The sequence below is a fragment of the Cryptomeria japonica genome, chromosome 10, assembly GCF_030272615.1.
Source record: "Cryptomeria japonica chromosome 10, Sugi_1.0, whole genome shotgun sequence".
Taxonomy (NCBI): Eukaryota; Viridiplantae; Streptophyta; class Pinopsida; order Cupressales; family Cupressaceae; genus Cryptomeria; species Cryptomeria japonica.
The window spans coordinates 221,888,568-221,916,428 of record NC_081414.1 but is presented as its reverse complement, the minus strand read 5'-3'; the positions used below and the strand labels follow the sequence as shown (position 1 = coordinate 221,916,428).

Genomic DNA, 27,861 nt, shown 5'->3' with positions numbered 1-27,861 from the left:
CACATATTAGACCCAAAAATAGAAACATTTCCATTTATATATCAATGTATAATCAGTAGATTTCTTCTATCTCCTTTATATCATCTCTATCTCAACTATCTTCTCTATGTTGTCTATTTTGGTGAATAGATTTGTCTCCCATACTTATATCTCCTAAAGGGGATGTATACCTTGGATAGTAACCCTAAAGTGCATTCTATCTTCTAAGTTATACATTCTAGAGCCTTGTTTTTTGTTTACATCTGTACATCTCTGGATCAATGTTTGTATATTGTTTTTTGGAAAACATAGTTCTAGCCTCACTTAATGACTTCCTAAGAAAGACTGAATTTTTTTTTAACTTTTTTTCTAGAGTGAACTACTCTTATCTTCCCTTAATAATAAAGTTTCATTTAGTGATTTCTCCATTGTTTGTGATATGGGTCAACAACCACCTATAAAAGGCATTCTTATTTATGTTAGGGCATCCTATAGTGCAACATTTTAGTGCAACTTCCAGACTATTGTTAAATTAAACAAAAAATTCACCATAATGGTGACCATCCTAACTTTCATTTCATAGACTTCTTTATAATATCAAAATATAGAGCTAATGGTATTTGTATGGGAACTCCTTATGTGGTGCTCTAATTATTTCCAACCAATGACAAGCATGCTAAGATTCAATCCTCAATATTTGTGTTTGCAATAAATGACTCAATGGAACTACACAATAAAAATATGTTTAAATAATCGGAGGTGTCTCTTATATAGTGTAATACAATTAAAAAAATGAGGGGTCAAACATGTGCAAATATCGGGGATGAATGACTAGATGCTAGAATACACATACATTTGCCAACATGTTATGCTCACTTAAAAAAATTGGGTCGTAATGACTCTTGTGAATGCAGCAGTAAGAAAAGTTATTATTGCGTACATAAGCAAGAGAAAACCTATAAGTCTTCGATTCTCTGTTACAGTCATGTTCAAACATTACATAGGTCCACCTTAGGATTTACATGACCCACAAATTGTGTCAATCATTCTTATTACTTGTGGAAGCCACTAATAATTCCCCTTTAAGATGGTGTGGACCTACAGAATCTATAAATGCCAAGGGCTCTCTTGGAAGAGCAAAAAATCAACATCAAAAATATTGATCATCAAGACTTGACATTCATTGCTCTCTCATGGGTACAACATCTAGCTAACCTATGCATCTCACCAAATTGTAGCTACCAAAGATATACAAGCATGTGCAACATAGTGCAAGTGTCCCTTAGGAGGCAAGAGGATGATCATCCATGCACAATATCAATCTCAAGATTGGACCCTTTCCTTTATAACATATCGGTACTCATCATTATGTATATATAGTTTACAAATTCAAAGTGTCAAATACCTTAATTGTATCCTAGTCAAAGTGGATACCGATCCTAAAATATTGTGCCTAAATATTGTTTATTTGTACAAACTATTGAGATCGTATTTTTTTAAGCCCTGAATATCAACTAACTAATACTTTATTGTAAATCTTCTTAAATGTGCTTAAATTCTTTTTATGATTAATATCAAATATTAGAAGCATTTCCAATAACATATACTAGATCGACGTACTCATTACACATTAAGTGGTGAAAGTACACAATGTTGAATTATATAGAGAAAGCAATAAATCATAAACACGTAGATTTACAAGGAAAAATCTGGTTAAAGTATACTAGGAGAAAAACCATAGGCAAATATCTTTGGTATTATTTCTTAAGAATTTTCACAGTTACAACAACCTTCAAAAGTGTCCAAAAAACATGATTTCTTGTAGCATTTTACATCTGAGTTGCAAAGTCCTAATTGAAGACAACTTTCCAAAAATAGAAAGTATGACTCATGCAACTATATTTCAGACAAATGTTGAAATGACTATAAATAGTGAGTCCCAAAAATTTCATCACTTTTGGAATAACACTAGTGCCCTACCCACTTCTAGCTATTCATCACTATTGGAATAACAACTGAATTGACTTCATATTCCAACATTAAGTGTAATTGCTAGCATATAAGTTAGAAACATTTTATAAAAGTATTACAAAAGACCAAGTTAATAAGATCTAATAATTAAAAACTTGTACTATTGAAAGAAAGAACACGAATTAGAATTGTTTGAAAAATAAAATATGTATGTGTCATATTTAGAACACAATTATATTCATATTTAGAACACAATTATATACCTCCTAATGACTAAGAATATAAGATAGTCTGATATGTTGTAAATCACATATAAACAAATCATCTAGCATTATAAACTTTAAAAGAACCGAATTGTGTCTTGCCTTGCTACACAATTGCCCATCCTTCTTTTTAATTGTAGATAACAATCAGAAATTTAAAATAAAAAATACAACAATTGCCCATCCTTAGTGGCTCGTTGTCTTTGAATCACATATAGGATGTGGGTTTGTTTGCCTCTCCACATAACCATTAGGATATAATTTCAAAGGTCAAGATGCTTGGCATGGACATAAATGGGCAATTTTGTCCTTGAATAGATAAAGGAAAAAAAAAAGTAAAGAAATGTAGAGTGGTGACAAAAGGCCGGACAATTGAAATGAGATAAGAGGGATAAGATGAGGTTTTGTGATTGGCTCCCAAGGATATCCTTTCTACCCTTAATCCATTGGATTCATTTGACATTGAATCTGGAGCGTTGAAAATGCCAGAAATCTCTACCACACAATTGAACGTCAAAGCTAAGCACAATCACATGTACATGAATATGCAGAGGCAGAGATTGGCTCAATACAGTTGAGCAGAAGTTGCAGAAGAAGAAGGAGGAATAGAAATGGCGTCCCTCACCACTCAAGCTGCCATGGGCGTGTCATGCCCTTCGATCTCCAAGCCTGGATTTTTTACTGGCTCATCACCATCTCGCCTTAGCAGGAAACTTCGTCTCGGATCTGCTTCCACACCCACCAAATTTTCATTCAAGGTGGAGGCCAAGAAGGGAGAATGGCTTCCGGGTCTTACATCTCCAACCTACCTTAATGGCAGGTACACTCATTCATATCTTTCACCCCTTCTTTTGCTTGGATGAACCCTTCTTTTTTTGGTTGCCATTTTGCTTGGATGAACCTTTCTTTCCTTTGTTTTTTTGGGATGAACTTTGCTTTTATGTTAAAGATTTTGATTTTGATGGAAATGTAAGGAAATGATTAGATTATATATGGATACGGATATGGATCTTTTTAGAGTTTATAATATGAACGATCTTTTTTAGGTTTAGAAATGGCTTATAGTATATGAGACTACCTTGTATTTCATTTGGAGGCATCAAACTGAGCTACAAATGAAGTGTACATAGCCTACCCCTCGCAGGATTTCAACTTTTGAATCTTTGTACATGACATAATTAAGGGATCATCTTCACCAATTGAACTCAACTCATTGAGCTGCAACCTTTCTATGAGACAGCTTTTAAATATTTTGATTTTTATGTAAATGCAAGGAAATAATTAGTTTATATATGGATACGGATATGGCTCTTTTTAGAGTTCAAGATATAGGCAATTTGTTTTTAGGTCTACAAACAGCTTAGTATATATGGGACTACCAAGCATTTTATTTAGGAGGCACCTAACTGAGCTACAAATTAGGTGTACATAGCCTACCCCATGCAAGATTTGAACTTTTGAATCTTGGTAGATGGCATAATTAAGGACTATATGATCATATTCATCAATTGAGCTCAACCCATTGACCTACAACCTTTCAATGAGAAACTTTTTAATAGAATATTAAAGCCATTAGGTTTCCATAGTCCATGTTAATGTATTGAAAGCTTCTAGAGTCAATTATGTGTCTCTTTTTGTATCTTTTAATAGAATAGTTGTGATATAAAAATCAAGCAGCTTTGATTGATATGCAAATGTTAGCATTTTAAACACAACAGAAGGTCAAAACTCTAGATAGAAAGCTCCTTTAGAGGCTATTGTAGCATTGAATATAACTCTTGACAAAAGACACTTAGAATGGTTCTAAACTAGTACTTGAAAATTAAGTCCCAACAAAAGTAACTTAGAATGGGTCTAAACTAAAATGTGAAGATTAAGTCCCAATAAAAAGCACTTTGACACCAATTTGCTACCAAATCATGTTCTAATTAGATCCTTTCTAGGTAGATCTAAGATAAGGCTTTAATTTTTTTTTAAAGAAGTAAATAACAATTGATTAGTAGTTTAAATATATATTTTTTATTTTAAAAATTATAAATTTATATAATTAATGGGCCTTTTTTCCTACCTTAGCTTATTGTATTGAACTTTTGTTTTATTTTAATATTGTTTTTTTGTTAAGTATCGCCTTATCCTCTTGGATAATATCACTTAATTTAGTTTTTCCATCTAATTTATCTCTCATCCTAGATAAGTGATTGCATGAGTTAAGATCTAACATATATTGATTGTAGTAAACTCTATCGATTAAAATATAAATTATATTTAGGAGGACCTACATTTACATAGGATTGTTTTTTGATATTTTTTATTGAATTTATTATCATTTTGTGAGAATAATTTACAAAAATGGCATTTTTTAAAGCTTGTAATATGTGTGTGTGTGTGTGTGTGTGTGTGTGTGTGTGTGTGTTGTGTGTGTGTATTTGTATACACACACACACACACACATATGTGTGTGTGTGTGTGTGTGTTGTGTGTGTGTATTTGTATACACACACACACACACACATATATGTGTGTGTGTGTGTGTACATATATATGTATATATATGTATATTGTTTATCAAACATTTTGACATTTGTGATCATACTTCTTCATTCTAATGTCATAAGATAAGTTGATCAAAAAAATTATACTCAATAAATATAAAGAAATGTGGAAATATTAAAGTATTAATGAATGTCTCCTTTGTTTGTTATATTAAATATAATATTTCTGAAGAAAATGTATATGTACTATTTATATATATCATATAATTCTCTATCAAGTGATAAGATAAAATTTCATTGGAAAAAACCTTTAAAGTTGTTGCATTTTCATTTTAAGAATAGATGTTTATAAGATGGTTCAATCTCTAGATAGCTTATTGATAATATTATATGAATTTTATGTATCATAAAAGCCTTGAGTACTTTTTAATATATGGCTCACATATGTGTTACATTACATGCAGTCTACCAGGAGATAATGGGTTTGACCCCTTGGGACTGGGTGAAGACCCAAATAGCTTGAAATGGTATGTGCAAGCAGAGCTAGTAAATGGAAGATGGGCAATGCTAGGAGTGGCCGGTATGTTGATTCCTGAAGTGCTCACTTCCTTTGGGATCCTCAATGTGCCCAAGTGGTACGATGCGGGAAAAGTGGAGTACTTTGCTTCTTCTTCCACCTTGTTTGTGATAGAGTTCATTTTGTTTCACTATGTGGAGCTTAGAAGGTGGCAAGATATAAAATATCCAGGAAGCGTAAATCAAGATCCTATTTTTAAGAGTTATAGTCTTCCACCCAATGATGTGGGGTACCCTGGAGGCATCTTTAACCCTTTGAACTTCTCTCCAAGCATAGAGGCCAAGGAGAAAGAAATCGCTAATGGTAGGCTCTTGGACTTCTTATATTATTTCTTTCATTTGAGGAAATTGTTAGTTTTCACAAAAATATTTTAGTTAGAGGCATGAGGTTATATAATTGGCTAACATTTTTAGAAATTGTAGGTATATGACACATGAAACTAGAAAGGAGTTGAGTGGCATTATTGCTAACATTATTATCATTCAATTTAATATTTGGCTAGGAAAGATCTCACAAGTTAAACAAACATTGAGAATTGTGTTTACTAATTTTTTTTTATGATAATTTAAAATAACTATTCTTGTATCTAATCTTGCATGTAAATTTTTAAAAGAATTTGTCTCATTAACCTCAATTTCAAAAAAAGGAGATTGTGCTTACTCAATGGAATTAATTTTATTTCTGGCTATTTTGTAGGGAGGTTGGCAATGCTAGCATTCTTGGGATTTGTAGTACAACACAATGTAACGGGAAAGGGGCCATTTGACAACCTCTTGCAACACCTGTCTGACCCATGGCACAACACCATTATCCAGACTCTTCAAGGAAATTGAGATTGTTGCTACAATGTATATTGAATGTACTATTTTGAACCTCTTCATTTTCTATGGAACTTGGTGTTGGGTAGATAGTTCAGGGTGTTATTCGAATCATGTACATGGATCTTAGCAGCTTCTTAAAAATATGTATGCTTTTATAATGTGATTATCTTGTGAAAAGATTAATTTCTAAATCCTCAAAATGATCCATATATAAGTATGGAAAGAAAAGTTGCAAAAGATTACATGAGGAAATTAAATGAAAGAGACTATTAAATATAGATAAGATAAATTTTAATTGTCATAAAGTCAAAATGTTCTTTTAAATTTATTGGAATATTTTATAGTTTTTTAATAAAAATGATACTTGTATCCCTCAAATGAAAAGGCTGAATAAGAAGAGCTACTCATAAGTATAAGCTAAGATGAAATATACCAAAAAGAAGCTAATCCCTAGAGAAGATTTTGAGATCCATCAAATTTAAAATTAACTCTCCATATATATTAGGATTGAAATCATTACAAAGTGATGTATATTATGAAAATTCATGAATGTTATAGTTATTCTATCGTCCCACAAGTCTCATTTATGTGTAGATTAGATGAATATTCAACAAGGTTGTTTTAGTACATCAATAATGCTAGGGATATAGTCATGAATCTATTATTGATGTCTTGTTCAACAAAGTTTACAAGAACAATGTAATTGTGCATATTACACTAATGTCTAAAAATTATCTTTTATATTTTGCAATGAAATCACAAATATCATTATTTTTTTTATGGGAAAGATAGTGAAATAATCTACTATCAACTTTATATAAATTGACAATTATCCTCAAATAACATCACTGCAAATTCAAGATGTTGAATAAAAAAGAACCATTTCTAAATCAATTCGCTTTAATTCCCTCCAAATCTTTGATTCTTTAAAAAGAAGAGACTAGCATAATTATGAAAGTCCATCAAGTCTTCAATAAAACCATTACTATATACATTTTACAAATCAAATTTTAACTTCGAAAAATTATAATTTTTTATAAAAAAAAGTGATATATTATTATTTATTTTGTATTTAAGTAATCACATGGGACTTGGATGTGTTTAGAGATAAAATACCCAAAAAGATTCAAATAGTTTATGAATATTAATTGCGAATGAAAAAAAGGGGATTAAATAATGAATCAAAGTACCTAGAAAAAGACATTACACAAGAAACTAGACACCTTACTAAATTTATCACTAAGTTTTATTGTAAAGTAATCAACATGATCTAAGAAATCAATTATAAGATAATTCCCTAATGGTATCATAAAGAAAAATAATTGTACATTACTACAACAAGTGTGTATTAATTGTTACTACAACAAGTGTGGAAGGTGAAGAGATGTTATGTACAAGTTACAAGAAAACACAAGCAGATACCTTCTATTGATTCGCATCCTTTATTTTAACATATTTTTTTAACTTTGTTGAAAATGATGTAGAACATAAACTACACTTACAAAAGTATACAACATAAGATAATAGAAATACGAGCTCTATTGTATGACCTTATTTGCATGGGTTCCTGTGGTTACAAAAAATCTAGATAATTATGTGATCCTCTTAAAAAATTGTTCCCTTTATATTCAATGCCACATGTTTTCATCCAACTACTCTTACATATGAATATCTCTTTTGATAATTTTCTCCTTTTTTCTATTGCTCTTGCATGACACCTTTTGAGTGGATTTCATCCATGCAACAAGGTAAAAGTATTCATGTACTTTTTATTTCTTTTATTTAAGGTTATCAATGGTATGCATTCTATCTTTCTTAAATTTAAAGCACTACATAGCACTTATACGTGAGGTCTCATAAAGAAATCCACCATTCTTGTTTCCTTCAACATACACATTCAAAAATGAAATTTGGACAACATATTTGAGTTTACAAGTTGAACCTATCACAAAACAAATGTAACATGCTCGGTAAATTATCATTACATCTGAGAGACATACCAAATACAATAGACACACCCTTTTATATAATCCTACTTAGATATAAGTAGGACTAAAAGATAGGGAGTAGAATAGGATATAAGATGGACCATATATGAGTGGAATGTTGGGAAGTACATTTAATATTAAGTGTCATGGTCTAGTGAAAACTTTATTTTGGGTTCATGGTTTAAGTAATCACTTAATGGTTTTATGCAAGCTTGGTTCATAAAAGTGAGTGCATACATAATGATATGAGCACACATGCGGTTTTATGCAAGCTTGTCTATAAAAATAAGCACATGCACAGTGGTATGAGTATTCATTGTAACATTTCAAGGAAGTTACATATGTGGTAGACAAATACTAGTAAGGCATGGAGTAGGATGTGTGATTATTTTATGCGATTGGATTGATCACAAGGGAAGTGCAATTGAATAGCTTATTGTTGTTGAAATCTTGTATGGAAAACTATGTAAATTTATTGTAATCCCATTCTTGATATATATATAATGGGATAAGCATTAATATAGAGAAGGAATCTAAGAAAAAAGATATTTTTATATATAAACATAGACATGGTCACACATATAGATAAGTGTAAGGAAAAAGATAAACTTCTAGTTAAAATAGGGGTTTGTATTTGGATTTTCCTACTAAAAAGATGGAAGAAGGATTTAAAAGAGTCAAGGTAGCATAAATGTTGATCTTGGAGTTAGGTGAAGAAGTAGTAGAGGACATGAAACATTACATGGAAATAGAACTAATAGGTATATTCTACTCTCTTTAGCTTAGCCTCCTAGAATTAAATAAATGGGATCTTCACAAACGAGACAAAAAAATTGGAAGCTTTGGTTGTTCTTTACCTAATAACACTTTTTTTTTTGTGATTGTATGTTACTTATTAAATGATAGATATGAGATCTTTTAGATAAAGGTCCCTACTCTTAGGAAATAGCCTATATTTAATCGAAGCCTTGGTTTCCAAAATTTAATCTAATTATAAAAAATTTCAAGGTCTCAAATATTTGATTAAGATTGAAAAAATTTCACTTTTGTCTTTTGTCTACTTTAAAAAAATATTGGTGATTCTTTAACTAAATTTGTAACTTTGTTGCGTGAAACTCAAAGGAATACACTTATTGTGATAGCTAGGATTTTAGTGAGATTTCTCTTAAGTTAGAAAAGACTTATGGAAACAACCTTTAGATTATAAAAAAAAAAGTATTTCATTGGAACTATTGCTAAGTTGGCCACATGTTTAAGGCATATAAAAAACATTAACATCTTGTATGGTGTTCCACTTAAGGAATATACAAAGCCTAAACATCCTTTATGATGTTCTACTTTGTAGAAAGATGCTAGGTCCCTCAACATCAATTAGTTGGTTGCATTTTTATTTTTCATTGAAGAGCTTAGTTGTGGATGTAAGATAGAGGTGAATTACACTATTATGAAGAAGCCACTATTTTATGATTTTTTGATTTGTGGGGTTAATGGTGCAGAGCACCTAGCTCAAAGTTGTCTTTTCTTGCATTTTAGAGTTTTTGTATGATTTAAAGTTATTTTATGTTGTAATAAGGTGGAATAAATCCTATGATGCTTTTTGAAGCCATAGTTTGGTTTTCCACACTTTTGTTGAGCTCAGGATCCAAAATTGTCATTATCCTGATATATTGTCAAAATGTCAATTTTTGGTTTGTACTAGGTGGATGCCTGGAAAATTTCTAGAATGTTTGTAAATGGTTTAAATCCATTGTGTGATTCCATTTGAGTGATGTTACAAGCCTTGAGAGCCTTGAAGTGTGTTTTTGCACTCATAGGTAAAAGTTGTCAAAAATTGGTCATGACAACTTTTGCATCTTTAGGCAAAAGTTGTCCATGAAGGAAATGGCATTGGAAGTTGGTTGTAACTAAATTAAAATGGTGTATAAAACCTTCTACTCATCTCCAATAATAGTTTAATCAACTTTTGGTTTGCATTCAATTCATTTGCCAAGGATTTCCTATGCTTTTCCTCACGTTTGGATTGTTTTTGCTTTGATTTTCTGCTTTTGTACGGCCTCTACAGTGCTCATAATAGTAGAGGAAGTTATTAATTTGTTTTATATTTCTAAAAAGTATAATATGAAGGCTTTAAGTGCCTTGGATCAAAATTTATCACTGTTTTTGTAAAAGTTGCTCACAAATCCTAGAAACTTGGGGTTTTGATTGTAAAAATGCATTTTACTTGAGCATCCATGAATGGAACGAGTTGAAATCTAGTGGATGGCTTGGGTAGGCTCTGTAAATATTTTTAGAGTAGGTTTTTTGTGTTTTTGTAGGCCACAAGGAGGAGAATGGGTGAGATGAATAACACATAAGCTTGTAGCTAGTGTGTGAGGGCAGCAGAAAATGCTCATTTTCAGAGCCATGGAGAAGTGACACCCCAGAAATCCATAGTGTTTTGGAAAGGTATATGAGTGTACTAAAATAATCCAAGTTTTTTGGGGTTGGTGATTGTGACTGGTGAATATTTTGGAGCACATCTTCCAAAATTGCCTGGAAGCCCTAAACCCCTTAAAAATAGCTCTTTTTCAGTAACCCTAGTTGTACAAAAAACCTAGATAGGAAATTGAGTGATATTGTTTAACTTCAAAATGGGTATCTAAATATGTAAAAATATCTGGGGATTTTTAGGAAATTTTTGGGAAGAAGAACAAAAAATAGTCAAAGAAGAGCTAGTCAATTAGGCCTAATAGCAGTCGGTAGAAGCAAATTGAAAGCCTAGGGCTTGGGAGGAAGGTGTAGACCTTGTCAATTCATAAAATGACCTTGAACATACCTTCACAACATAACCACAACCTTAAAACATTCTATTAGAGTGAACATCCTTGGGGAGGTCTTTGGAGCCTAGTTGGAGCTTTGGGAACCTAGTAGGAGACCATCTCAAAATCAGAGATTTGGGTCAAAACCAACAAGAAACCTCAAGTGGATATACCTAGGAGGAAATATAGTAGATTTTAGGCCTTGGAGGTCTAAGGAGAGTACCCTAACAAGTTACCTTGGAGGAGCTTGAGTATAAGGGTGAGTTGAGGAGTTGGGGTGAGTAAGAGTGAATTGGAGAGCTAGGCACAAGACCTCTACATCAGAGTGGTATCAGAGCCAACCTATAGAATCAGTCAGTGTATGTCAAACCCTAAAGAATTTGAAGCAAGTTCAATACCACCTAAAGCAATGACTCAAGAGGCCATCAAGGACTTGGTGGCCCAGATGATAGAAGAGTTGAAAATAAAGGATGAAGATGCAGGAGAGACACTAGATGCCAACAAGGCTAAAGAGAAGGTTGAGACAAAGTGGGGAGATGAGATTGAGGGAGAAGAAGAAGGGGAAGAAAAGGAAAATGAGACAGTTGCAATTCCATAAGACCAAAGACTTTTCCTTGATGTGGTCAAGTCCATTTCTAAGGACAATCTTGATGAGCTACCTACCTATGGAGGGAATCTAAATGAAGAGGAGTTAACTGATTGGGTGGATGCTCTGAACAATCATTTTGATTACAAGGAGGTGACAGAGGAGAAAAGGTGAATTTGGAAAAATCAAGGTTGAGAGGATCCTCCTTGATATGGTGGAACATGATGCAAGAAGAGAGAGTGCAAGGAGGTAAAAAGAAGATCACTTCATGGGAAAGAATGAAGATTAGGATCAAGGCACAATTCCTACCAGGGGATTATGAGGTACAACTCCAAAAGAGACTACAAAACCTGAAACAAAGAGACCTAGATGCCAATGCTTACATGGAGGAATTCCATAAACTAAGCCTCAGAGCTAAGAAGAATGAGAATGAGGTGAAGAAATTGGCTAGATACATGAATGGATTGAGACAAAATATACAAGATGAAATCAGTATCCTTACTCCTGATACCATTCATAAGTGTTTTTAGTTAGCATTAAGGGCAGAAGACAAAATCAAGAGGAGGAGTGAACAAAATCAAAAGTTTAGAGGTGGTAAATCCTTTAGAGGAAGGGGCACTTTTGGTAGAGAATAGCAAACATCAAGGAATGAAGAAAAATCAAGGCAAGAAGGTGGTGGAGACTCTTCAAGGGGGCCATTTAGACGATCCTTCAGAGGAAGAAACAATTCTAGGGACAAATTTGGAAGCTTGGGAAGAGGAAATTCAGTTTTCACTGGTAGATGTTATAATTGTAATCAAGTTGGCCACACAATGGGAAGGTGTTCGGAGAAAGCAACCAGCTCTTCACACTCATACATGGGTGAGAGAAGAACACAATTAGTGTAGGAAGAAGACAATCAAAGTGTGTCTTCCCCTCTCAGCAAGGCAGGCCCAGTGACAGATGGTGAAAGTCTAATGCTACGAAGGTCTTTGTTGAAGATTCCTCAAGCTCAAGAGCCATCACAAAGGAAGAGTTTGTTTAGAACAACTTGTAAGTCTCAAGGAAAGATTTGCAAAGTGATTTTAGACTCAGGTTCAACTAAGAATATAGTTTCAACTGACATGGTGGATAAACTCAAGTTAAAGAGGCTACCACATCTCACTCCCTACAAGGTGTCATGGCTCAATCGGGGCCAACATGTCTTAGTTGATGGGAAAGCATGGGTAGACTATGAGATTGGTGAGTATAAGGAAAATATTTTATGTGATATATTGCCTATGGATGCTTTCCATTTGTTGTTGGGACATCCATGGCAATTTGATGTAAAGGCTCAGCATGATGGAGAGAAGAATAGCTATGTCATTATCAATAATGGTAAGAGGTATCAAATGGATCCATTACCTGATCCAAAAGAGGAAAAACAAGTGGGATCAAAAGTGATGATGATGAGTGGGAAAGAGTTCCTTAAGGTGATGAAACAAGAAGGAGATCAAGGATATGCTATTGTGCTCAAACCTAGTGAAGAAGGTAAGGCAGATCCAATGGAAGAAGTGCCACAAGAGGTGAAGGGTCTACTCAAAAAATATGTAGAAGTAATAAGACAAGATATACCTGATTCTTTTCCACCAGTGAGGGATGTAAATCACCAAATAGACCTGATTCCAGGGGCAAGTTTGTCTAACAAGGTTGCCTACAAAATGACACCTAGTCAAAATGAAGAAATTGCCAAACAAGTGTAGGAGCTCTTGGACAAAGGATTCATCAAAAAGAGTTTGAGTCCATGTGTTTTACCTATTTTCTTAGTACCCAAGAAAGGGGGAAAATGGAGAATGTGTACTGATTCCAGAGCAATCAATAAGATCACTATAAGGTACCGGTTCCCTATGCCAACGATAGAAGACTTGTTGGACAATCTTGGGGTTGAAAGTGACTTCACAAAGGTGGATTTAAAATTAGGTTATCATCATATAAGAATTAGACTAGGGGATGAATGGAAGACAACCTTTAGGACCAATGCTGCTCTCTATGAGTGGTTGGTCATTCCATTTGGCCTTACCAATGCACCTAGCACCTTTCAAAACCTCATGAATGAAGTCTTGGTTGAGTTCATAGGTAAATTTGTGATTGTATATCTTGATGACATTCTAATATTTAGCAGGTCCAAAAAAGAACATCTCAAGCATGCGGAGATGGTCTTGAAAAAGCTGAAAAAGGCACAACTCAAAATCAACCTTGAAAAGTGTGAGTTTCTCAAGACTGAACTTGTATATCTTAGTTTTGTCATTTCACAAGGTTGTCTAAAAATGGATCCTAGTAAGGTTGAGGCAATCCTTAGTTGGCCTACACCTAAGAATATTAGTGATGTTAGGAGCTTTCATGGGTTAGCATCCTTTTATAGGAAGTTTGTAAGAAACTTTAGTCATGTGTGTGCTCTTCTGCTCAATACTATCAAAGGGGGAGTCAAGTGTCAGTTTAGGTGGACAGAGGAGACCCAAAAGGGATTTGAGTTGTTGAAAAAGAAGATAGTTGATTTACCTACCCTTAGGTTACCTGATTTTAATCAGTTATTCACAGTTGAGTGTGATGCTAGTCAAAGAGCAATAGGGGTTGTTTTAAGTCAAGAGGGTCTTCCCATAGCCTTTTTCTCTGAAAAGTTGAATGAAGCAAAAAAAAAGTACTCTATGTATGACTTGGAGTTGTATGCCATGGTGCAAGCCTTGAAGAAGTGGTGTCATTACTTTCTACCCAAAGAGTTTGTGGTCTATACTAACAACCATGCCCTTAGTTTTCTCAATGGACAAGAGAAGTTGAATCAGAAGCACCTCAAGTGGGTAGAATACCTACAATCTTATACCTTCACTATCAAGCATAAGAAGGGAACCTCAAATAAAGTTTTTGATGCACTCAGTAGGAGAGTCATGACCATACAAGAGGTTAAATTGCATAGTGTGGGGTTGGAGGAGTTGAGAGACCTCTACAAAGAAGACAGATTTTGCTGATATATATGCTACACGTTCAGAGTTTTCTAACAGTTCTCATGTTTCCTACTCAGAGTACATGATACAGGAAGGTTTGTTGTTTAAAGGACATCTCCTTTGTATACCCCAATGCTCTATGAGACAAAACATCATTCAAGAGAAATATCAATGGGGTCTAGGAGGTCATTTTAGCAATGATAAAACAATGGAGCAGGTTAGTCGGTTCTACTATTGGCCCAAGTTGCAATCAGAAGTAAGGATATTTATTGAACAATGTGCCATAAGTTAGAGAGAAAAAGGATCAGCAAGTAATGCAAGTTTATATCAGCCCTTAGGCATACCCCAAAGGCCTTGGGAATGTTTGTGCATGGACTTTGTGTTGGGTTTACCAAGAACACCAAGAGGATTTGATAGTGTTAATGTGGTGGTAGATAGGTTCATAAAAATGGCTCACTTCATCCCTTGTAAGAGTACCAATGATGCCACCTATATTGCGGGTCTTTTATTCAAAGAAATAGTAAGAATCCATGGACTTCCAATTAGCATTGTGATTGATAGGGATGTCAAGTTTTTGAGTCACTTCTGGAGAACCTTATGGAAGAAGTTGGGTACTAGACTCTCATTTTCATCTGCTTACCATCCACAATCAGATGGTCAAACTGAGGTGGTCAATAGGTCCTTGGGTAATCTCCTAAGGTGTCTCACTAAGCAGCATGGTCAGACTTGGGACTTGGTGATCAGCTAAGAAGAGTATGCATACAATGATTCAGTCAACTGGAGCACAGGTAAAAGTCCTTTTAAAATTGTTTATGGAATGCATCCTAGAGGTGTCTTAGAACTTAGTGATATCAATACAATGACCCACAAGAGTGCTCAAGGAGAGAGTTTTACTGAAGGTATTAAGGAAATTCATGACAAAGTACGGCAGTCCTTGCAACAAAAATTGGAAAAATATAAGGAACAAGTTGATCAATCAAGAAGGAACTTGCAATTTAAGGTTGCAGACTTAGTTTTGGCTTATCTCAAAAAGGAAATAATTCCAAAAGGATAGCCATCCAAGTTGATGATGAAGATGATTGGGCCACTCAAAATTGTGCATAAGTTTGGCCAAAATGCCTATGAGGTTGAACTACCTCCTTCTTTGGCCATATCTCCTATTTTCAATATTTGTGACTTGTATCCCTATAAAGGATAATCTCAGACCTCTCATATGGATACCACATTGCAATCTGAAGAGGATTGGGTGAAGGATTTACCAATTAGTCAACCAGTTTCGTTGGAAAGCATCTTGGATACCAAGGTCATCAAGAAGAAAAGAAAGGGCATCTACAAACATTATCTTGTGAAGTGGGAAGGTCTACCTAATTCAAATGCTATGTGGATGTCAAAAGCTAACATAATTCATCATGGAGTGTAACTAGCAGACCTGATAACTCAAGGGACTTGAGTTCCTTGCCCCGGGGGAGTATGGTGCAGAGCACCTAGCTCAAAGTTGTCTTTTCTTGCATTTTAGAGTTTTTGTGTGATTTCAAGTTATTTTATGTTGTAATAAGGTGGAAGAAATCCTATGATTCTTTTTGAATCCATAGTTTGGTTGTCCACACTTTTGTTGTGCTCAGGATCCAAAATTGTCATTATCCTGAAATGTTGTCAAAATGTCAATTTTTGGTTTGTACCAGGTGGATGCCTGGAAACTTGCTAGAATGTTTGTAAATGGTTTAAATACATTGTGGGATTCCATTTGAGTGATTTGAGATCCTTGGAGTGTGTTTTTGCACTCATAGGTAAAAGTTGTCAAAAATTGGTCATGACAACTTTTGCATCTTTAGGCAAAAGTTGTCTATGAAGGAAATGGCATTGGAAGTTGGTTGGAACCAAATTAAAATGATGTATAAAACATTTTAATAATCTCCAATAATAGGTTAATCAACTTTTGGTTTGCATTCAATTCATTTGCCAAGGGTTTCCTATGCTTTTCCTCACATTTGGATTGTTTTTGCTTTGATTTTCTGCTTTTGTACGGCCTGTATGGTGTGGTACGGTTCTCATAATAGCAGAGGAAGTTAGGATTTTTTTTTATCTTTCCAACAAGTATAATATGAAGTCTTGAAGTGTTAGGTCCCAAAGACAACTAAGAGCGGGGGGTGAATTAGTTGTCAACTAAATTCAAACCAAAAACAACTTAACCAACTTAATGCTTAATACCGGTAAACCAGTTAAGTATGCCGGTAGACAGTGTTAACAGTTAATTGCTATATCAGTAAATATTAATGCATGAAACATAAACACAAAGTCATCCACAACACATAATACCAATATTTGTACGTGGAAACCCTGTAAGGGGAAAAACCACGGTGGGAAACCTTACCCACAATCAGATGATACTACTGCAGATAGTAAGTGTACATAAATGGGGTCTGCACATGTAGAAAGGCCAATAGCCTAGAGCTCATTGCTCAATCACAAAATGGGAGTCACACTGACTATAATTGGATGGTTAAATCCAATAAGAATGTACTACACAAAATAGCATCTTCATATGCTGGATTCAGTACCGGTGTAATGTTGATATGCTTCCACAAAAACCTAGCTTCACCTTCAAATGATGTCTTCATGTATAGCTTTTCTTAATCTCGCATATACCTTCACTCAATTCTTTTTCGCATTCCACATTCGATCTTACATTTATATCATAGCTTAAGACCGATTTTAGTAGGTCGGCTCTACAAGATATTACAATAAAAACATTTTACAAACAATATAATATCCAATGCAATAACTGATTAAACATGTCAGCTTAATGCATTTACAACAATAATTAATCATCTCCATAGCGTGCCATGCTGATTTGGAAAAGATAAACTTGTCGATGTAACCCTAGGTAACCCTGGACCTATTTGTCGGTAAAAGCAAATATACAAATATGAATATACCAATGAACAAAACTCCAGGACAAGATGTCCAAACAATGTCTTTGACATTACCAAGTGTCTTCCATATAATTCCGAGTGTCTGTAATCATTATATCCTGCCGGTGAACCATATACCAGTAATTGTGCAATAGTTATTTGCTTGTCGATGAATGTTGTTGGATCTCCAAAGTGCTAGTGTTTTAGTAGGTGTTGACATCAATGACAAAACCATACCAAAATACCAACAATCTCCCCCTTTGGCATTGATGGCAACACAAGATGGAAAAACCATCAAAGTGCCAAAACAGAAATGCCAAATACCAAAAACCAACAATCTCTCCTAAACAACAATCTCTCCTCTTGGGAGCAACATGTGTTATCCAAAGTTTTTCAATACCAATCTCTCATTAAAAGATAATGTGTTTTTCCATAGATATCTCCCCCCCTTTGACATCAAATGCCAAAGTTACAATAATACCAAGTTCATATACAAAATACCAATCAATTCAATATACCAACTACTCCCCCTGAGAAGTAGCTTCCTCATCAAAGACTGGAGTAAAAGTTTTGTCTTTTAATTCTGTCAGTTGATGACAATCATCAACTATCTAAGTCTCTACCAGTGGTGGTATGACTCCAAGCTGATCTCTGAGATATTCAAAAGTCTCCTTAGGCAAAGGTTTTGTGAAAATATCTGCAAGCTATTCTTTAGTATTCACATAAACCAATTTTATCTCTTTTTCTTCAACTTTTTCCCTTAGAAAATTCAATTTGATAGAAACATGTTTTGTTTTAGAATGTAATACCAGATTCTTAGATATATCAATTGTTGCAATGTTATCACAATATATTGTAATAGGTTCCTTGCATTTTACCTTTATGTCTTTCAAAATTTGCTTAAGCCATAGTACCTATGTAAAGTTAGTTGCTACTGCAACATATTCTGATTTTGTTGTTGATAAAGATGTACAACTCTGTTTCTTACTCAACCAAGAAACTAATCTCTTTCCAAGAAAGAATGCTTTGCCGGTGGTGCTTTTTCTATCATCCACATCTCCTACCCAATTTGCATCTGTGTATGCACATAGATCAAAATTTTCATCTCTAGGATACCATAATCCAAGATTTGCAGTGCCTTATAAGTACTGGAAAATCCTTTTTATTGTTGATTCATGATTTTCTCTAGGATTACTTTGAAATCTAGAAACAATACATACTGCATTCATAATATCAGGTCTGGTTTGTGTCAAATACAGTAAACCTCCTATCATAGATTTGTATCTAGTTGGGTTAACAGGTATAGATTCATCCCTTTGAGATAATTTGTCATTTTTAGTCATAGGTGTGCTTACCGGTTTAGAGTTCTCCATCCCAAATTTCTTTAGTAACTCTTTCAAGTATTTGGATTGACTCAAGAATATACCTTTGTCAGTTTGTGAAATCTGCAATCCTAAAAAGAATTTTATTTCTCCAATCATAGACATTTCAAATTCTTGCTGCATTTTAATAGAAAATTGTTTACATAATCCATCTTCTCCTCCAAAGATTATATCATCAACGAATACTTCTATAATCAAGATGTCATCATTAGTTATTTTGTAATATAAATTGTTGTCTGCATTTCCTTTAGTAAAACCAATCTTTAAAAGATACTTATCCAATCTTGCATACCAAGCTCTTGGGGCTTGTTTCAATCCATACAGAGCTTTTCTTAACCTGCAAACCATATCATTGTCATCTGTCAAATAAAATCCATCAAGTTGTTCAATATAGACTTCCTCATCAAGATCTCCATTCAAAAATGCACATTTAATATCCATTTGATAAACTTTGTAGTTCTTGTAAGCTGCAAAAGCCAAGAATAATCTAACTGCCTCAATTCTAGCTACCGTGCAAAGGTTTCATTGTAATCAACTCCTTCTTTATGAGAATATCCCTTACACACTAGTCATGCTTTATTTCTGATAGCCTTACCATCTTCATTAAGTTTGTTTCTAAATACCCATTTTGTTCCAATTACATTTTTATCTTTAGGTCGAGGAACTAATGTCCAAGTATTATTTTTCTCAATTTGTTCTAATTCTTCTTCCATAGCTTTAATCCAAAATTTATCTTCACATGCCTCATTAATAGATGATGGTTCAATTTGATAAATAAGACATACCTCTTCATTTTCCAATCTTCCTCTTGTCATAACTCCTTTAAATTTGTTTCCAATTATCTGATCTTCAGAATGATTCAATCTTACATACCGGGGTGTCTTGGTTTGTTGTTGTTCTTCAATTACTGTGGAATCCTCAGATGGTACTGGGGTAACTGAATCTTCATTTTGTACCGATGGATTTAGTGTAGGTTCATTTGTCACAATTTCTGTTACCGGTTCAGAGTCTATATACCTTGAAGTTCCTCTAAATTGTTCATCAATCTTTACATTTGTACTCTCAACAATTTTCTGCAATCTCTTGTTAAAACATCTATATGCCTTGCTCTTAGATGAATAACCAAGAAATATTCCTTCATCACTTCTAGGATCAAATTTTCCAATGCAATTCAGATGTGTCTCCATTCTGATCTTCCATATGCCATAGTTGGTTCCATCAAGTTTAGGACTGTCCTTCCTAAAATAATTAGTAGACATTGGATCTCCTCAAGCTGTTAAACTTCTGCAAAACAGGACTAAGCTCTAATACAAAGTGTTAGGTCCCAGAGACAACTAAGAGGGGGGGGTGAATCATTGTCAACTAAATTCAAACCAACTTAATGCTTAATACCGGTAAATTAGTTAAGTATGACGGTAGACAGTGTTAACAGTTAATTGCTATACCGGTAAATATTAATGCATGAAACATAAACACAAAGTCATCCACAACACATGACACCAATATTTGTACGTGGAAACCCTATAAGGGGAAAAACCACGGTGGGAAACCTTACCCACAATCAGATGATACTACTGTAGATAGTAAGTGTACATAAATGGGGTCTGCACATGCAGAAAGGCCAACAGCCTAGAGCTCACTGCTCAATCACAAAATGGGAGTCACATTGACTACAGTTGGATGGTTGAATCCAATAAGAATGTACTGCACAAAATAGCATCTTCATATGTTGGATTCAATACCAGTGTAATGCTGATATGCTTCCACAAAAACCTAGCTTCACCTTCAAATGATGTCTTCGTGTATAGCTCTGCTTAATCTCGCATATACCTTCACTCAATTCTTTTTCGCATTCCACATTCGATCTTACAAATAAGATCTTACATTTATACCATAACCTAAGACCAATTTTAGTAGGTCAGCTCTACAAGATATTACAATAAAAACATTTTACAAACAATATAACATCTAATGCAATAACTGATTAAACATGTCGGCTTAATGCATTTACAACAATAATTAATCATCTCCATAGCGTGCCATGTTGATCTGGAAAAGATAAACCTGCCGGTGTAACCCTAGGTAACCCTGGACCTATTTGCCGGTAAAAGCAAATATGCAAATATGAATATACCGATGAACAAAACTCCAGGACAAGATGTCCAAACGATGTCTTCGACATTACCAAGTGTCTTCCATATAATTCTGAGTGCCATTGATCATTATATCCTGTCGGTGAACCATATACCAGTAACTGTGCAATAGTTACTTGTCGGTGAATGTTGTTGGATCTCCAAAGTGCTAGTGTTTTAGTAGGTGTTGACATCAATGACAAAACCATACCAAAATACCAACATGAAGTGCCTTGGATCAAAAGTTGTCACTGCTTTTGTAAAAGTTGCTCACAAATCCTAGAAACTTGGGGTTTTGATTGTAAAAATGCATTTTACCTGAGCATCCACGAATGGAAAAAGGTGCAATCAAGTGGATGGCTTGGTTAGGCTCTATAAATAGTTTTAGAGTAGGTTTTTTTTGTTTTATTAGGCCACGAGGAGGAGAATGGGTGAGATGAATAACACACAAGCTTGTAGCTAGTGTGTGAGGGTAGTAGAGATTGCTCATTTTTCAGTGCCATGGAGAAGTGACACCCCAGCAATCCATAGTGTTTTGGAAAGGTCTATGAGTCTAATAAAATAATCCAAGTTTTTTTGGGTCATTTATTGTGATTGGTGAAGATTTTGGAGCACATCTTCCAAAACTGCCTGGAAGCCCTAAACCCCTTAAAAATAGCTCTTTTTCAGTAACCCTAGTTGTACAAAAAACCCAGATGGTAAATTTAGTGCTCTTGTTTAACTTTCAAATTGGTATCTAAATATGTAAAAATATCTTGGGGTTGTTAGGAAATTTTTGGGAAGAAGACCAAAAAACAATCAAAGAAGGGCTAGTCAATTAAGCCTAACAGCAGCCGGTAGAAGCAAGTTGAAAGCCTAGGGATTGGGAGGAAGGTGCAAACTTTGTCAATGCATAAAATTACCTTTAACATACTAGCACAACATAACCACAACCTTTAAACATGTTGTTAGAGTGAAGATCCTTGGTGGAGGTCTTTGGAGCCTAGTTGGAGCTTTGGGAACCTAGTAGGAGACCATCTCAAAATCAGAGATTTGGGTCAAAACCAACAAGAAACCTCAAGTGTCTATACCTAGGAGGCAATCCAGTAGAGTTTAGGCCTTGGAGGTCTAAGGATTGTACCCTAACAAGTTACCTTGGAGGAGCTTGAGTAGAAGGGCGAGTTGAGGAGTTGGGGTGAGTAAGAGTGAATTGGAGAGCTAGGAACATGACCTCTACATTAGTTAATAATGGTAGTCAAGAGAAAATTGTGAGATATAAACATAAGATGAATGGGAAGGATAAACACCATGACAAGTTGATTAAAATTTGGATATAGGATGTTCAAATATGAATAGAGAAGAAATTCTTAATTGTCAAGTAATATCCACTAAGAATAATGTCAAGCGTATGGATATATGGGAGAGTGGGTATGAGTATATTATCTTTAAATGAATATTTTACGTTAGATGGTGGGACATATAATCAGGAAAACATAGAGGTGGGGCATTCTTGGGTAGACTCCCACGCAAGGACATGGTTGTTGTTGATGCACTAAGAATGTTAATTGAGAAATATTAGCATGACAACACAAGGGTCTCACCCAACCAAAGAGATATTGTTAGAAGGCAAGTTGGAATTATAAATTGTGAGCCACATCTAAAACACTATTTAGATATGACAAACACAATTTTATGAAAGGTTTCTTCAAATCTTTCCTTAGATTAAAATTAGTCAAATAATTTTTGAGATTATAAAACCATTTTATGTTAAGATTAATCATGCACGTACTACATGTTGTTGTAGGGTCCATGTTAAATTTTCCATGCATTATTATTTTTATCGCTATATATGTTGTCCTTTGCACACTAATGATGTTTTGCAGGAATGTGGTCTACAAGCACCTCTTAAGTCACCGAGAGAATTTATTTCAAGTGTACTATGGAGACAAGATGATGGGTGCATTTTGTTGGTATTTTGATGATGTTTAGTTGCGATTGTCATTGATGGACACACACTTATTTGATGAATGTATTAGTCTCAACCGGTAACTATTCTAATTGGTATTGTATGAATAGTCTTTATTTGATTGAAGACTATCGGTGTTTTAAAGGAGAAGCTTATCGGTCAAGTGGTATGAAGACCTCAAGTGAAACGGAGACCCCGAGTGGCAGTCAATCTTTTGATCAGATCGACTATGATCAAGTTTTCCAGTCTTCACCTATTAAGCGGTGATTGGTATATGTAATTAACTAGTATATATATATGTAATGTGTGATGAATTATCATCCATCGACACTTTAGCGGTGTTTCTGTGCCTTGTTACCAAATGTGTCTAGATGCACTGTACCTAGGAAATTGTAATCTAATCCTATTGGACCGACATGAAATCAAGTTCCTATTTAAGGACATCATGTCTAGGGTTTTAAGAAGAGAACAAAAGTAGTTATGTGTGAATCTTTTGAGAGGAAAGGTATCTCAAGACTGAGATTGAGAGTGCAAAGAATAGAAGACTAAAGTAATGCTTGAATGCATTAACAAGGAGTTATCAGGGAACTAATCAAGCATTTTGTGCTACTATCTAGATCACTCACTTGTTGATTACTAATATCTTTGACAAGTCCGAAACCCTCAACCGGGTAGGCCCAACCAAGCCTATTGTAAATCCTCTAACAAGGTGGTTCACGGTTGTGGATCTGAAATCCTTTAATAGGGTAGTCTTTGATAGGACTTATCTCCTAATAGAGATCTGGATTCCTAACAAGATCTGTTCTGGTGAAGAATATTGTAAGACCTTAACCGGTCTGGTTACTATTCTGCAGATAGTTGACTTGTGAGTTTTACTCATTGTGGTTTTTTCCCATTTGGGTTTCCACGTCAAAATATCTTATTTAATGGTGATTGTGCTTTTATGGGTGAATGCCTTATTTTCTATTTGGTTTGTTTATGTTTTAACCAGTTTATTGTTTAAGCTACTACACCGGTCTACTTGAAAATTGTTTAAGAGTTTGGTTAAGTTTTTAGGCATACTAATTCACCCGCCCCCCCCTCTTAGTATTCATCACATTTACTATAAGATGGTGTGTTTGAGAGGTTTTTGTCCTACATGTGGTGGTTTGAAACAGTTGCATAGATGCCTACATCTGGATAGGACACATGAAATTTGTAAGGAACTAGTTTCTATTAGAAAATACAAGTCAGTCACATATGGTGTTAAAGATAGAAAAGAATTAAAGAGGTGTGAGTTGGTGAAAAGGGATATATGAGTAGCTGATTTAATGAAGATGTTTCAAGAGAAACTAGTGTATGAGTACATAGGTCACACACATAGAGCTAGGTGGTTAGATGATCAATTCAAGTTGTGTAAGGACACTTTCCCCCTCAGCACTATTGTCCATATCATTCATTTTGTTGATAATTATACACTAAAGCTACAAAATGAAGTACGACCTATGTATTACCACTCTACACAAGTTAAAAAAAATTTACACACAACATCCATGCATGCACATGATAACACCAAGGAGGACAGAAAGGTTATAAGATAATATCACTTCTATATCAATGATGATCGTACTCATTCTTCAGAGTTTTTGCAAGGATGCTTTACAGTCTTCTATGATAGTTTAATGGAAAGAGATATAAGATACAACCAACACTTAATATGGTCAGACAATTGCACCACACAAGTCAAGAATGCAAGGATGTTCTACTAGTTGACTAGGATGCATGTGACAAGTGGTGTGCAACATTTTTGGAATTTCGCTGAGGCAAGGCATGGAAAGGGAGAACATGATGGTGTGGGAGCATGTGTGAAAAGAGATCTTACTAGAGAGGAATTGAAGTACGAAGGTGGTGCAGTGTTAATAGATGTAGAAACAATTGTGCAATGGTGTAACTCTACGATGGGACCAAGTAATGCAGGTAAGGCTATGGTGTCTAGATATTTTTGATTAATACATGAATCTAACATTGAAATCTATCTAGATTATCGTACACTTACAGGGTCAAGTGGCATGCATTCATTTAGAAGTTCAAATGCATCATCACTAGTTATTTATACTAGACAGATTGCATGCTTTTTGTCTTCGTGTATGCATTTTGTGTGGGATGAATGTGAATCAAAAGAGTGGGTTGACCAATGGTCTTGTAGACCTTTGCAAACCCTAGATACATATCAACTTCCTAGAGCACTACAAATGAAACAGATTGAAACATTAGTGGATTTTGACCATGTATCAAACCTAGCTGAACCAGGTAAAGCGTTGCAATTTATTACTTGGGTAAAATCAATTTTAAACTCAATTTATTAGTTCTTTATGTTGATTTTGGTATTAACTTATATCCTTCTATTAAATGCAGCTCATATATATGGATTTATTGCGGATGAGAACAATGAAGAAGGAACATATTACTTTTTGTGTCATTGTATTGAGGCCAAAAAGAAATTGACTTCTACAGTCATTGATGGAGAGGGTATTGAGTACCTAATAGGATCTATTGTTGTGACAAGGACATGGCTTAGAAGGTACCTTTGTTGGGTCAAGTTTTATTAAGACCTCTTAAACTCATTTATTTATCAGCCATTGTATTGATTTTGGCATTAACTTATCCTTTTATAAAATGCAGGTATTGATGAACTGAGATATTATCTCCTTTTATTCCTAGAACTCATAAGTTTTTGTCATGTTTTAATTTGTATAATGGGATGGTAATGATGTATTAAAGTTTGACTATATGCATTTTAGATGTTAACTGAACCCATTAAATCATGTTTTGTCTTTGCCAGTTATTCATGTTGCCATATGGATTGTCATAGGCGATATCATGTGTGAAATGAATAAGCGTTATGATTAATTAAAATGGACATGTATATGCTTGTATGTTCTCTCTTTTCAATTGTAGGAATAAATGAGATGTGTTGGCATTTGCATGAAGATTGTATTAATGATATGTTATGTTGTCATTGATGTCAATTAACCAGTAATGTTATTATTGTAATGATGTTTGTAATTGGTAGGAAGAGCTAAAGTGAAGGAACTATAACCCATAGGAAATTTTGTGGAGTGAACCGATATTGCTATGTATTGGAGAGTTCAACTAGTAAACCCTACCTATAGTTTTGATAAACCCTAACTAATTAAGTTTGGTGAATTATTATATTGGTTTATGATTTGATGTCAAGCGGTAATTGTATGAAGAGAGCTTCAAAGTGATTTTGGCGTGTTGAGGTAACTATTTTTTGTCTTGGGAATGAGAAATTATATTACATATAATGCAAAGCGCATGATGAGTAACTAAGTTCGATGAAGCAGAAATCAAGGAGCGGTCGATGCTTTCTTGAATGATGTGTAGATATTGTTATGTAATCTAACGGTCATACTTGAACCGACTTGTTTGTAATCTCTATGAGAATTAGGTTTTTCTTGTGTTATCAACCTAGTTGATTTGTTTATAAGGTCGATGAGATGTTTAGTTTTGAGTGTGTTGGCAAGTTGAATTGAGTTTGTGGTTGTTGAAGCAGATGATGTATCTGTAGTTTGAGTAAAGGTAGATAGGAGCATGAAAAGGATATGAACAGGCAAGTGAAGTTCTATTCAAACAGATCAGCAAACTCCTATTGTTTTCTAACAATTACAACAGTTAAATACCCTAACCGGGTAAGCTCTAGCAAGCTTGGTGTTATTCAAATCCTCTAACAAGGTAATCCATTAGTTTGGATTCTAAATCCTTTTGAAAGGTTACTCCTCACAAGGTATTGCTTCTAACAAGGCATTATAGTCAATTCCTTAACCGGGTGATTCCTAACAGGATCAGTTCTTAGCAGGGCTTTTTGTAAAGTTTTAACAAGCTTGGCTCCTAACAGGGCAAACTTTAGAAGAGTTCAGAATTTCTTGTGAGTACCGTGGTTTTTCCCATTTGGGTTTCCACGTCAAAAATATTGTGTCAAGTGGTGAATTTTTTTGTGGTTATCTTTTTATAGTTTATTTGCTTAACTACTTATTCCACTTTGATAAGTCATGATAACTAGCAACAATATGAAATGAATTTTTACTTATATCAGTAAAAGTATTTGAATGATTATAAGTTTCAAAGTTGATTATGGTTATCTATTGTAATAGTCAACCAGTTTAGTTTGACGGTTTTTTATCTTGACAAAGATTTGCATTGATAGTTCTATGTTTACTTTGAGAGATTAATTTTGAGATTGGTGAAGTATTATTAGTTTTTCTATCTATTGATTCACCCCCCCCCTCTCAGTAATTGACCGGATCCTTATTCTTTCATCATACCATCAAGATGTTGCGGAGAAGGTTGTCTTGTCATGTCAAGAAGGCAATTTGAGATATTCAAGGAGCAACTAAAAGTTCAAATTAGTGAAGAGGATAATGGGCGTGAGGAACGGAAAAGGAGTAGCAAGGCATGCAAGACTCATCTATGTCTTACTTTAGTGAGCATCAATCTTGTAATACCACCATGTTATATTCTTGGTTGTGATTTGGTGTAGATCCACATTTTTATTGGCTTAACCCAAACTGTTCTTTGTCATGGATGTTATCTACCTCTTCTTATCGGTGTGATCTTAATTGTAGGAAGTTGTTGTAATTTTCTTTTAAATAAGTTTCCTCGCCTCTTGTCTGAGGTTAGAGAGAGAAAGGGAACAGAGGAACGAAGAATAGATTTAGAAATACAGTTGCAGAGTGTTTTAGTTTTCTTTCATTTTGAATGATGTATCGACTTTTGAAAATCAATGAATAAAGTTATGTCATTCTGAGCACTTAGAATTATTTTGGAAGCCTGGATACACTCATCCAAGGGGGCCCACTTGGTGAGTGATCATGTGCCTTTGTTAAATTTAGTTTTCCTTTTCTATCGTAGTATACGTCTTGGCATTGAATGTTCCAACATCCACTGGAAACATATCCATTCATTGTTCTTGTAGCCAAAGCAAACAGATTAATTCATGTTTGACAGCTTTGAGCTTAGTTAACATTTATTTAAGTGAGTTTTATGTTAATGCAGAGT

The 27,861-nt window shown here is 34.4% G+C and overlaps 1 protein-coding gene across 1 annotated transcript; it reads left to right on the top strand.

Moving 5' to 3' along the window:
- The first annotated feature begins 2,726 nt into the window (after positions 1-2,726).
- LOC131034877 (chlorophyll a-b binding protein 4, chloroplastic) lies at positions 2,727-6,192 on the top strand. Its single transcript, XM_057966482.2, has 3 exons — positions 2,727-3,033; positions 5,170-5,585; positions 5,979-6,192. The coding sequence occupies exons 1-3, from the start codon at positions 2,825-2,827 to the stop codon at positions 6,113-6,115; spliced, it is 762 nt and encodes a 253-aa protein (XP_057822465.2). The 5' UTR covers positions 2,727-2,824; the 3' UTR covers positions 6,116-6,192.
- The last annotated feature ends 21,669 nt before the right edge of the window (positions 6,193-27,861 follow it).

Coding starts and splice junctions, on each gene's coding strand:
- LOC131034877 (XM_057966482.2), top strand. CDS start 2,825: ATGGCGTCCCTCACCACTCAAGCTGCCATGGGCGTGTCATGCCCTTCG. Junction 3,034..5,169: donor CCAACCTACCTTAATGGCAG/GTACACTCATTC, acceptor CATTACATGCAG/TCTACCAGGAGATAATGGGT. Junction 5,586..5,978: donor GGAGAAAGAAATCGCTAATG/GTAGGCTCTTGG, acceptor GCTATTTTGTAG/GGAGGTTGGCAATGCTAGCA.